General features: G+C 39.1%; 1 protein-coding gene across 2 annotated transcripts in view; it reads right to left on the bottom strand.

Moving 5' to 3' along the window:
- Positions 1-12,579, bottom strand: part of LOC121444478 (protein WWC3-like) — a 109,497-nt gene that overhangs the window by 25,961 nt on the left and 70,957 nt on the right. For both annotated transcript variants that reach the window (XM_041646287.1, XM_041646286.1), the window contains exons 8-9: positions 8,139-8,212; positions 490-732 (exon numbers count right to left, since the gene is read on the bottom strand). In XM_041646287.1, coding sequence (XP_041502221.1) covers positions 490-732; positions 8,139-8,212 — 317 coding nt within the window. The remainder of the gene's footprint in view (positions 1-489; positions 733-8,138; positions 8,213-12,579) is intronic.

A 12,579-nucleotide genomic window follows, 5' to 3' on the forward strand; every position in this document is an offset into this window, starting at 1 on the left:
GAAGAAAAGAAAGAAGAATGAAGAGAGGAGAGAAGGGATTCTACGGCTGTAGCTTGATGATTAAATAGTTAGCTTACCATGCAAAAATAATAAAATAAAACTAAAATCCTCTAGGGCCAGTGAGCTAGTTCACCAGGTAAAAAGGCATCTGCTGCCAAACTTGGTGACCTGGGTTCAATCCCAGGACCCACATTACAGAAGAACCAACTGCAGCCAGTTGTCCTGGATCTTTACACTGGTACTGTGGCACACACATTCATTCATATACACACATATACAAAATAAATAAAAATAAAAGTTTTTAAATTAAATAAAATATACCAAAATTGGAAACATTTCTGGGGTCAAGCATTTTACACAAGGACTGTTCAACCTGTTATCAATTAAGAACATCCTCAAATCATATACAAGCCATCCGTTTAGTGTTTCTACTTGGTTCATTTCTACAAGTGTTATCCTCTGCCCCCCAAATCCTGGAAAGCCACATACCTTTCCCTGGCACCCTGTGCAGATGTGGCCCTAGCACGTTGGATCTCCTCCTCCAGGCGCCTCCTTTCTTCTTCCAGTCGGGCCACATCTTCTGCCGACCTCCGCTGCTGAATAATGAGCTGCAGCTCCTGCAGCAGGGCCTCCTTTTCTTTGATGAGCTGCAGCCGGTCCCTGTCAGCCTCAGCCATGCCCGGCCATGACTCGTTAGCCAACTGAGCCAGCTGCTGTTGAATATTGGAGACTCTGAGACAGAGAGGGGCAGAAAGAGATAGGAATGAATGAAGCGAAAACCTTATGTGAACATATTTTCTCCACCATCGCCGACTCCATAAGCTCACTTGATTAAATAAATGGTGACATAATTGCTCTGACCTTCAACTTAATAGCCTTTGGAAATGAGGGGTCATGAAAGCACTGCAGAAATCCTTTGTAATCTCTCCTCGTCTGCGCTGTGAAGTGACAATTATTACATTGTACTTATTTTTTAAAAAAATTGAAAATAAGGCTAGCAGCCCTCAACATGGCAACACTCTGTGTTTCCTACATGATACCATCCCAGAGAGGAAGGAAGCTGTTCATGTCTCCTTTTCCCACTACCATCAGTATCCAAACTTTCATCCAAAAGATGCCCCTTCCTTTCTGCCCCCTTGTCCAGGGGTCAGCACTAACAGACACATTGGGAAAATAGCTAGAGGAAAATGCATCCATCAGGAATGTTTCAGAAAAGAAAAGCTCTGGGGCCCCAGGCTCCACATCTGTTTCTGCCTGCCCCAGAGCGTGCCCTTGGCCAGGTGGGATTAAAAAGTGCCCTAAGGAGGGGGCAAATACTCAACAAAAGCTGAGTGCTTGAACATTTCCCTCTCTCCCTAAATTTCCAAGTGCTTGCCTGGCAAACAGATTTCATCTCTTGTGCCCTGAAGTGGTGTTGAATTCAGATTAAATAAAATAGACATGGCTCGTGTTTTGAAAACATACTTAAAAGTGTGAGCAGTATGTTTTAGATAAGAATTCTTTAAGAAAAAAAAAAAAACTAGGAATGCCAGACCCAATGTGAACCCAGTGCTGTGAAGTATGAAGTTTAGCACGCATGCCGAAAAACGAAATCCAAAGAGTTCATTGAGATGACAGAAATCTGCAAGAACATGTAAGTGTCAGGCACCACACAGTCTAAGGAAGTGATTATAAAAGTGGAGCCTCAGGACTGGCGCCTCAGGATCACCTGGGAGCAGTTAGAAGGGCAACCATCAGGCCCAAGTCCAGATCTACTGACTCCTACGCCATGAGGCTCTGGGCTCTTCTGCTCACTCAAGTCGAACAACCAGGACTCTCAGAGCTTCCTCCTCTGCAGCTCTGCCCAGTCTGGAAGGTGCTAACTGACCTTTAGGGAGTTACATCAGGCACCAGCAGGATGTTGTTCTTCACGAAAATGGGAATGGCAGAGACAGGGCCAGAGCACGCATGATACTGCCTACCTCCTGTGCCCAGGGCACATGGCACTAACCGTGTCTGGCTTCTTGCCTGTTGGGTGCAGCCCTCAGAATCTTTCTCAAACCTGAGCTCCACGTACATGTCACCATTGTCTGGAGTTACCACATGCATTAAATAAATTGTGGCCCAGCCCTGTGCCAAATTAGGCTCTGTCTGATCTAGATATATGCACAGGGAATCATGAAGTCTGGAGAATTGGACAGAACTCTGTGTCCAGGTACAGAACCAACATGAAACTCGTGGTCCCAGAAAGAAAAGGGTCTGCAGACTAAAACCTAAATGTATGCATTTATTCAAGCCCAGTTCTCCAGAAAGGTAAAAAAAAAATCTAATTGTACATAAGTAGCTTTATTAGATAAGCTGTTTTCTAACTTAAAACTAATATCCTGAAAATGTACCAGAAAATGAAGCCAAATCATGTCACTGAAAATAGTAATGCTAGAGGCAACTAAGCAGGGCTTAAGTATTCATTCACCTATGTCTAATTAGTGGAATTAAAAATTTATGGCTGTAATATATTACTGAAGTCCAAGGAAAGCACACTTTGTGAAGGACCATAAATAATCCAGTAGAAAATTAGACATTGTATCCAGTAAAATTTCTAAAACAATCTACTAAAAACTAAAACAAAGGTAAAGAATAAATATAAAAGACTTGAAGACTAATGAGAAAATCTGGCTATGTCCTCACAGCAAATTTTTATTTCAGTTTATCTACTTATTAAGAAAGCCTATCTAAGCTTAGCTAAAACTAGCCACATATGTCACGCTTATGATACAGACATATTCTCAAAAGCATTCCTTTTGAGTTCTTCTATAGAGGGTTTTTTTTTGTCCTGTGGGGTGTGTGTGTGTGTGTGTGTGTGTGTGTGTGTGTGTGTGTGTGTTACTAGAGCCATCTCCTAGACAGCATACATGCTAAGTAATCACTTATCACTAAGGTATATACCACTCCATCCCAACCTGAGCAGTCTGAATTCCCTATGGGTTTAAATACAAAGAGAACAAGCCTCCATTGAGACTGGGAGCTCTATGCTAACCGATTTCTACAAGGATTCAAAACTTGCTGAGGGTGGCAAAAGATCCAGTTCTAGATAATTCTAGCTGTCTTAGAAAAATCTCAAGGGATTCACACCATCTAGAAAAATCAATGAGCAGAAAAGCTTAATTATTGGAGGGAAGAGAAGTACAGCAAAAATTTTCAAAGAGCCTGCTCATCTCAAGCATAATGAAACAGTAGAACAGTCAACGTTAAGCCATGTACTATAACTTTCCATAACTTATGGAAAATAAAAATGTGCTACGAAGGGCCAACCTCTCCAGCAGAAACAAGATCCGGATGATGATGATTTCTTGCAACCCATCTGGTAAAGTTGTTTGGGTCATGCTGAAAACTAGGCAAGCATTTCCATGCTTAAGCACGTTGCTTTGCTAATTCTGACTTCACAACAATGAAGATGCTTGTAAGGTGCTTTTCAAGATACCTCAGAATCTAGAATACTGACATGTTGAAAAAGGCAAGCTCCTTCTTTGTGACCACACTCTGGATAGGGACTTCTGAGCTTCCTTCAACCAGGTCAAAAGAGGCACATCTGTCTGTGGTCTGTCTCTTTTAGAAGCCAAAAGCACTAGAAGGAAGGATTTTCCCAACAACAGACCGCTAGCACAGTTGCCTGGCCTTTCAATATCATGCCTTATCATGCCTTGTGCTTTGGGCTAAGGTCCCGGAAACAGGAGGTTTCCATGAGGAAGCAGATTTCCTGCCTGAGGCAAAACACAGATTGCCAGGGTCTGTGCACCTTCTTCTAGATCCATGCTAAATAGCTGATCCACTGCTTGAAGGCCCATTCCTTGGAAGGCCATCATTCCAATTCTGAGCATAATAGGAAAAGTAATTTCCAGAAAAGTTTTTGTTTGAAGTATCATTTCAATGAAATTCAGTGCTCAAAAAGACCATGATGAAGGTTTCCAGAAAAAGAAAAAATACTTTTCCAAGTTCATTTTTAAAGAGCATTAAAAGCCACATAAAATTGGGAAGGGATTTCCTTCCTTCTTTTTCTTTTGTACAAATCCACTATACTCTTTATTGATTTTTTCTTTTTTTCGATAGGTTACATATAATCTTATAGCTTACATATAATCTTTCACGAATGCCTTTAAGAGCTTTAAAACATATGTTTCCCTATACTGAGAGTGAAGAAATAAAAGCAAAATCTCACTTCAGGTTTCATATTTATTATGTGATTTCTAAATTCTGTTCCTTGAGCAGGTCTAATACAGAAGCAAAATATGAACTATTCAGTCCTGATATCTGACCAAGTGTTTTATCTGTCACAAACAAGGCATGTTAAATCATGAATGGAAACCTGTGTTTGGGCTGCAGACACTACTCAGATCTTTAGAGTTCATGGGGAAATCTTTGTTTCCATTTTCTAGGAGTAATGCACTTTTAATATTAAAAACGTTTGCAACACATCAAGAAAAATCCCAAATCCTACCTAAAATCTTCAATCTGTTGTATAATTTCCCATGCTACTAAAATCCTGTGGCTTTCTGGAATAGCAAACAGAACTTCAGGAAACCTGTTACCCCCATTTGATGCTGACAAGTCATGACAGATCCTACTGCCATGATGCCAACTTAGAAACTTGTGTCTTCAGATTTCAATTCCAAGCACATATCTGGCATCTCATACATTTTCACTCAGTTTTCTTCTTGTGAATTTTTACTTTTTATAAAAGAAAGGTCAAAGAAAAATCTCAGCTAAGATCTAATTGGAAACATGACAACATCTTTAGCAGGATAAATGAATATTGACAGGTCAGTGTGGATTCCACTAACCTCTACCTGGGAAATTCTGGAAGTCTCCATTTAGAACACATGGTACAAGAAGTATCTGCCAATATACTGCTGTACTACCATGCCTCTCAGCTACACTCTTTTAACATTTTCTCTCCTTGAGATGGACATATCTTTAGAGAGAAACTTTACAAAATGAAAAGTAGCAAGTCTTCAAATGAAAAAGATAAAGTTATGATGGCAAACATGCTTTCATTTACTTGTCAAAGCCCATATACAAAGCTACTTGAGAAAAGAAGGGGTAAATCCAAGTGACTAATCAAATTCAACTGGAGTCATACTACCACTGAATCCTGACAACCGATGAACACCAGAAACAATTCTGATAGCAACACCAAAGACACAGGAACTGGATACACCACATGTTTTGTTCCTATCTGTGCTGAACGTTTCCATGGAGATGGCTACAAATTATGCACAGTTCTGGACCAAGAGCTCTTAAGTTAAAAATACGGAGCCATCTGCGTCATCAGGATTGCTTCAAGACTTGTTCTTCCAATTTCAAAAAAATTTCAAAACTTTTAACTAGTCATGTGAAAATATTCCTCTCATAATGTCTGTCATGGGAATCCAAAGAGTCATTACAGGAGGGAAAGGTAAAGGCAGCCCTCTTGGGACATTTCAACCCAGAGTTGAAATACCAAACAGGTTATTCTTGACAGTGGTAGTTTAGTCAGATAATTCTCCAGATTCTCACATTACCACCTGGAATTATACATTCTACTCCTAGAAACTTCCTCTAACTCTGAGCACACACAAAACCCTTCATTGTCCAGAACTTTGCATTTTTGATAATATTGTATTTATTTAAAACAACATCAATTCTAGACACTCAAGGAAAAACTTCTTCAAACTGTGTAAAAGCATCACCTTCTTCCCCTTTAAGAACTGGCAAAACACAAGTGATTCTACAGTGGATATGTATAATGGTTACTTTGTATGTGTGAACTTGATTAACCTAAGGGATACACAGATAGGTGGCAAAACATGATGCCTGACAGTATCTAGGATAGAATTTCTGGAAATTACTAGCATAACTCAGAAGACTAAGTAAAAAACTTGCTTTTTTAATCTTCTTAGCAAGCATCATTCAATGGATTAAAATAAAGTATTGGATTTACTGACACAACAAAGCAAAACAAAAAACAACAAAAAATCTGACAACTGTTGTGGTTTAAAACAACACTACTATTTGACTACAGCTTCACAGGTCAGCAGAACCATGTTTCTTCTAGAACATCTAGGAAAGAATACATTTCGCTGCCTCTTCCAGTTTGTAGTTGGCCTCTATTAACACCCACCACGCCTTCTCTTACTCTGACCTTCCAGAGTCTTTCTCACAAGGATCCTGCGTTGGAAGTGGGCATCCTAGGATCATTTAAGAACATCTCTCCCCATCTTGGGATGCTTAAACTCATCATACCTTCAGAGTGCTGTTTGTCTTTCATTTCTGAGAAGCCTCTAATATGCTGCTAAGGTAGAAATGTTGAGGCCTGGATTCTTCTAAGTAGTCACAGTAAACATATTATCAGGGTTCTAGCAACTGCGAAAGAATACTTTGATGCAAAAGTAATGATTAAGTGCAGTGTTTACCAACTGGATCATCTTAAATCCTCAACTATTTGCTCAAATGTATTACTTCAACATCTAAAAGGTGACTTGATATGTACTGACACCACTTCTAGAACAAAGAAATCACTTGCTATGTTTGGTAAATGTCACAACAACACATAACAATTATGGTCGTAAGTGTAGCAATAATCTATTTTCTGTGTTTAACACAGCACAGCAAATTCCAGCACCCACACTTGGCAGTCCCACTTTGAAACAGGCACGAAGGAGCAGAGGCCTGGTCAGAAGAAACAATTGCCCCCACAAGCACCCAAAGCTATCATGAAAGAATGCATGAAAAATGAAGCATATGACCAGGGAGGTAACCAGCACTGGCCAATGAACTTGAGAAATTCAATGCCAACCACATCTCCACCCTGAAAAGTCCTGGGAGAGCTGGTGAGATGCTTCCCAGTAAAGAGAAGTAGGTTTTGGTTTAGGCTACTGCTACAGCAGGAAATCAGATGGTTTGCTTCTCTATTAATGTTACAGTTTCTTACAGGTGATTTTCAAGATCTCAATGAACATTGGCCCAAGTGTCAAGCTATTAAGTCCCTCACTTTGCCTGGTATTCTGCTCTCCCCACTGAAGATATTAAGAAAATATGTAAGCCATAACTACACAGCATATTCTAAAGCTGTTCTTCAGTCTGGTCCTTGTCATCCTAGCTCCTCAGAAAGTTGATAGAAGAAGATCACAAGTTCAATGCCTGCTTGGGTTAACAAGAGTTCAAGGCCAGCCAAGGTACCTTAGAGAGATCCTGTATGAAATACAAAATAAAAAAGCAGCTGGGATATAGCTCAGTGCAAGACTACATCCTTAACATATGTGATGCTCTGGGTTTTATTATCAGCACTGCATATAAAAGTAAAATAAAAATTAAATGTTTTATGGTTTTTTTGAAACATTTTAAAATTATTTGGTTTTCAGATTCTTTCTATAAGGTATAATAGAGAAACTGTCTCTAAATAGAGGTGGTGTAAACCATGCAAGTATTGAAAATGGAAAATCTAAGCACCTGAGGAGAAAGAAAGACACTAAAATCACAGAGGCAAAAATACTTTGCTGTGCAAGTATATGGTCAATGTTCAGTGGTGAAGACTGGAGGGAGGGAGGGAGGGAGTGAGCAAAGACAAACCCAAGGCACAAACCCTGATAAATCTAAAGTTCGCAGAAGGCAGGTAAGGTATAATATAGGTCAACATAAATGATGTCACTTGTCTCCAACAAATGAACTCTAATAGATACTGCTATCACTTGCTGACATATCAATACCAAATTGGTTTTGATGGTAAGATAAATAGCTTTCTGCATCAATCTAAGTGATTAATACCAATGTGTGTGAAAGACAAAAGTTTGCTTCCACTGGTCTGATGGATGGAAGCTACCTGTAGGTCGGAAGAGAAGGAGGGCAGGAAGAGAATTGCAAGTATCTCATATGATAGAGAATGTTGCAGTAGTCTCTTATGGTTTCAAGTCATCTAAACCTCAAATACTGAGAATTTTATATTTTAAGAGTCATTGAAAGTTCACCAGATATGTTAAGAAGATATAAAAAATAAAGGACCTTTCTTTTCTATTTCATTCATTTCTTTCTGGTAAAATGTGGGCATTTAAACTCTAGAAACATTCTTGGCCTTTTTATGTGGAAGAAAGAAAGCAAATCCCAGGCTGTAAAAGTATGCTTCTTACCTTTTTCGGGCTTCTTCATACTGCCAATTAAGTCTGACACGGCCTACAAGTCTTGTTTTATCATCAAAGAGAAACTTTACAGAACACAAGGGACAAAAAAAAAGGAAGAGAAAGAATATTAGAAACATGTCTTCAAAGTAGAAAATTAACTTAAACTTTTGGGGGGAAAAACCTAAGATTATATATAGAGAGAGACAGGGTTTTTCTGCTTAGCTTTGGAGCCTGTCTTGGCACTCACTAACTAGACCAGGCTGGCCTCGAACTCAAAGAGATCCACCTGCCTTTGCCTCCCAAGTGCTGGGATTTAAGGTGTGCGCCACCACACTACAATATATTTTTCAAAGGCCTAGATGTAATACTCTGCTGCTACCCAGGCTGGTGAGAACTGAGAGGACTTTTACTTTCTAAAACTGGTATTATTTTTATTTTTAAAATATACACACACATACACTCATCTATTATATCAATTCAAATAACAAAAATGAATTATGTCTCAGTTAACAGGCAGTTACTTTAAGCTGACACAAAGGCAAAACATTCACCCATACTTTCACTATAATCTAACTCCTCATTTAATACAAAATATGGCCAACACTACATATTTGTAAGTTCCACGTTGTAGATTCAACCAACCATGGGTTAAAAATGTAGTTAAGTTCACAATGTTTGCATCTGTACTGAATATGCACAGACATTTTTCTCCTGTCATTGTTCTTAAGATATGAGTATAATAACTACCCATATCACATCAGTTATTATAAATCACCTAGAGATGATCTGAAGACAACAGGAGGAATTATGTGGGGTTCCGTGCAAATAGCATACTGTCTGACATATGGGACATAACCATTTGTGGATCCTGGTATCCTATGGGGTTTGGGAACCAATCCCACATGGACACAGTCAGAAAAGTAGATGTTCTACTCAGAAATGGCAAAGTCTAAATTAGACAGACTAATTTCCTAAAGAAGGTGCTAGAGGATGACCTTCTAAGGCTCAAGGCATAAAAAGGGAACCAAAGATAAAAGGAAACAAGGCAAGGTCTGGATTGGGGAGTATCACCTACAAGTTACGTTTGAAATGCTTTCAATACTATCAGTAGTTAGGCTTAAATATTTCCGAGCTTACATCCAGATCCCCACACCCCCTGTCTCCCTCCCTTCTTTGGGGCATAGCGCCTCCCTGCCCAGCCTGCTAGGGCGCTGGGACCGAATCTGAACCGGGAGGACGTAGGGGTGGCCGGTAGCTCCTTTGTTCCCATAGCCTGCCCGCAGCGAGCAGGGTGGGCCCTTTGTTCGGGAGCTAACCAAGCAGCGTGGAGTTTCGTTCTGGGCACCGAGTGAAACATCATTGTGGAGAAACATCTCTGGGGAGTGACATCACTGGGAAGGTACATCAGTGGGCAAGAAGACCTGATCCTATAAAAGAAGATCCAAAGGGGAGTATTGGGAGGAAGAGATGGGCAGACGCCAATGCAGGAATTCTCCCAACAATCTGAAAAACAACACGAAACCACCAGAAGCCAGTGACCCCACAACAGGAGGACATGAACACCTTAATCAAGAAGAAGTAGAAAAAACTGACTTCATGAAAGTGATTGACACCCTTAAACAGCATATAAAAAACGCCCTTATAGAAATGGATGAGAAGTATAATAGAAAGTTCAAGGAATTGAGTAAATCAGTGAATGATACCCTAGGAAACCAAGGAAAAACAATCAAGCAGATAAAGGAAACAGTTCATGACTTGAAAACTGAAATGGAGGCAAAGAAGAAAACACAAACAGAGGGCCGACTGGACATGGAAAATCTAGGTAAACGAATAGAGACTACAGAATCAAGTATAACCAGCAGAATACAAGAGATAGAAGAAAGAATCTCAGATTCTGAGGATAACATAGAGAAAATAAACACTCTGATCAAAGAAAACAGCAAGTCCAACAAACTCTCATCACAAAACATTCAGGAAATATGGGACACAATAAAAAGACCAAACCTAAGAATAATTGGAGTAGAAGAAGGAGAAGAAGTGCAGCTCAATGGTACAGAAAATATACTTAATAAAATTATAGAAAACTTTCCCAACCTGAAGACAGATGTACCTATGAAGGTTCAAGAAGCATACAGAACACCAAATAGGCTGGATCAAAAGAAAACATCCTCTCGCCATATAATAATCAAAACACAAAATATACAGAATAAAGAAAGAATATTAAGAGCCGCAAAGGAAAAAGGCCAAGTTACTTATAAGGGTAAACCTATCAGACTTACACCTGACTTCTCTATGGAAACCATGAAAGCCAGAAGGTCCTGGATAGATGTTCTCCAAAAACTAAGAGACCACGGATGCAAGCCCAGACTACTATATCCAGCCAAACTTTCATTCACTATAAATGGAGAAAACAAAATTTTCCAGGATAAAAACAAATTGAAACAATACGTAGCCACAAATCCAGCCTTACAGAAAATAATAGAAGGAAAATCACTAACCAAGGAGTCCAACAATGACCACAATAACTCAGACATCTAGAGACTCTTCACCAGCGCAAATCAAAGAAGGAAAACACACAAACCCTACTACTTAAAAAGTGACCGGAGTTAACAACCACTGGTCATTAATATCACTTAATATCAATGGGCTCAACTCACCTATAAAAAGGCACAGGCTAAAAGATTGAATAAGAAAACAGGATCCAACATTCTGCTGTCTACAAGAAACACACCTCAACCACAAAGACAGGCACCTACTCAGAGTAAAGGGCTGGGAAAAGGCTTATCAAGCAAATGGACCTAAGAAACAAGCAGGTGTGGCCATACTAATTTCTAACAAAGTTGACTTCAAACTTAAATCAATCAGAAGAGATGCAGAGGGACATTTTATACTCATAACAGGAACAATTCATCAGGAAGAAGTCTCAATCCTGAATATCTATGCCCCTAATATAAAAGCACCCACGTACGTAAAAGAAACATTACTAAAACTCAAGGCAGCCATCAAACCGCACACACTAATAGTAGGAGACTTCAACACTCCTCTCTTACCAATGGACAGGTCAATCAGACAGAAACCTAACAGAGAAATTAGAGAATTAATGGAGGTAATGAAGCAAATGGACTTAACAGACATCTATAGATTATTCCACCCAAAGAGGAAAGAATATACCTTCTTCTCTGCAGCTCATGGAACCTTCTCGAAAATTGACCACATACTTGGTAACAAAGTGAACTTACACAGTTACAAAAAAATATTAGTAACCACCTGTGTCTTATCAGATCACCATGGATTAAAGTTAGAATTCAACAACAATGCTACCCCCAGAAAGCCTACAAACTCATGGAAACTGAACACTCATCTACTGAACCATACCTGGATTAAGGAAGAAATAAGGAAAGAAATTAAAGTCTTCCTTGAATTCAATGAAAATAAAGAAACAACATACTCAAACTTATGGGACACTATGAAAGCAGTCCTGAGAGGAAAGTTCATAGCACTAAGTGCCCACCTAAAGAAAACAGAGAAAGCACATATTGGAGACTTAACAGCCCACTTGAAAGCTCTAGAAAAAAAAGAAGCAGACTCACCTAGGAGGAGTAGAAGACTGGAAATAATCAAATTGAGGGCTGAAATCAACAAAATAGAAACACAGAAAACAATCCAAAGAATGAATGAAACAAAAAGCTGGTTCCTGGAGAAAATCAACAAGATAGATAAACCCCTATCCAAACTAATCAAACGAAAGAGAGAGAACACGCAAATTAATAAGATCAGAAATGAAAAGGGGGACATAACCACAGACACAGAGGAAATTCAGAGAGTCATTAGATCTTACTACAAATGCCTATATGCCACAAAACTGGAAAATGTAAAAGAAATGGACGCTTTTTTAGATAAATACCATTTACCAAAACTAAACCAGGACCAGGTGAACAATCTAAACAGACCTGTAAGTCGCGAAGAATTAGAAGCTGTTATCAAAAACCTCCCTACCAAAAAAAGCCCAGGACCAGATGGTTTCAATGCAGAATTCTACCAGAACTTCCAAGAAGACCTAATACCTATACTCCTTAATGTATTCCACAATATAGAATCAGAAGGGTCATTACCAAATTCCTTTTATGAAGCCACAATTACTCTGATACCAAAACCACTCAAAGACTCAACCAGGAAAGAGAACTACAGGCCAATCTCACTCATGAATATCGACGCAAAAATCCTCAACAAAATACTGGCAAATCGAATCCAAGAACACATCCGAAAAATTATCCATTATGATCAAGTAGGCTTCATTCCTCAGATGCAGGGCTGGTTCAACATACGAAAATCTATCAATGTAATCCAGCATATAAATAAACTGAAAGAAAAAAACCATATGATCATTTCATTAGATGCTGAAAAAGCATTTGACAAAATTCAACATCCATTTATGTTAAAAATCTTGGAG

The sequence above is a fragment of the Microtus oregoni genome, unplaced genomic scaffold (genome assembly GCF_018167655.1).
Source record: "Microtus oregoni isolate MIOR12 unplaced genomic scaffold, Mior012 000127F_ref0000509, whole genome shotgun sequence".
NCBI lineage: Eukaryota > Metazoa > Chordata > Mammalia > Rodentia > Cricetidae > Microtus > Microtus oregoni.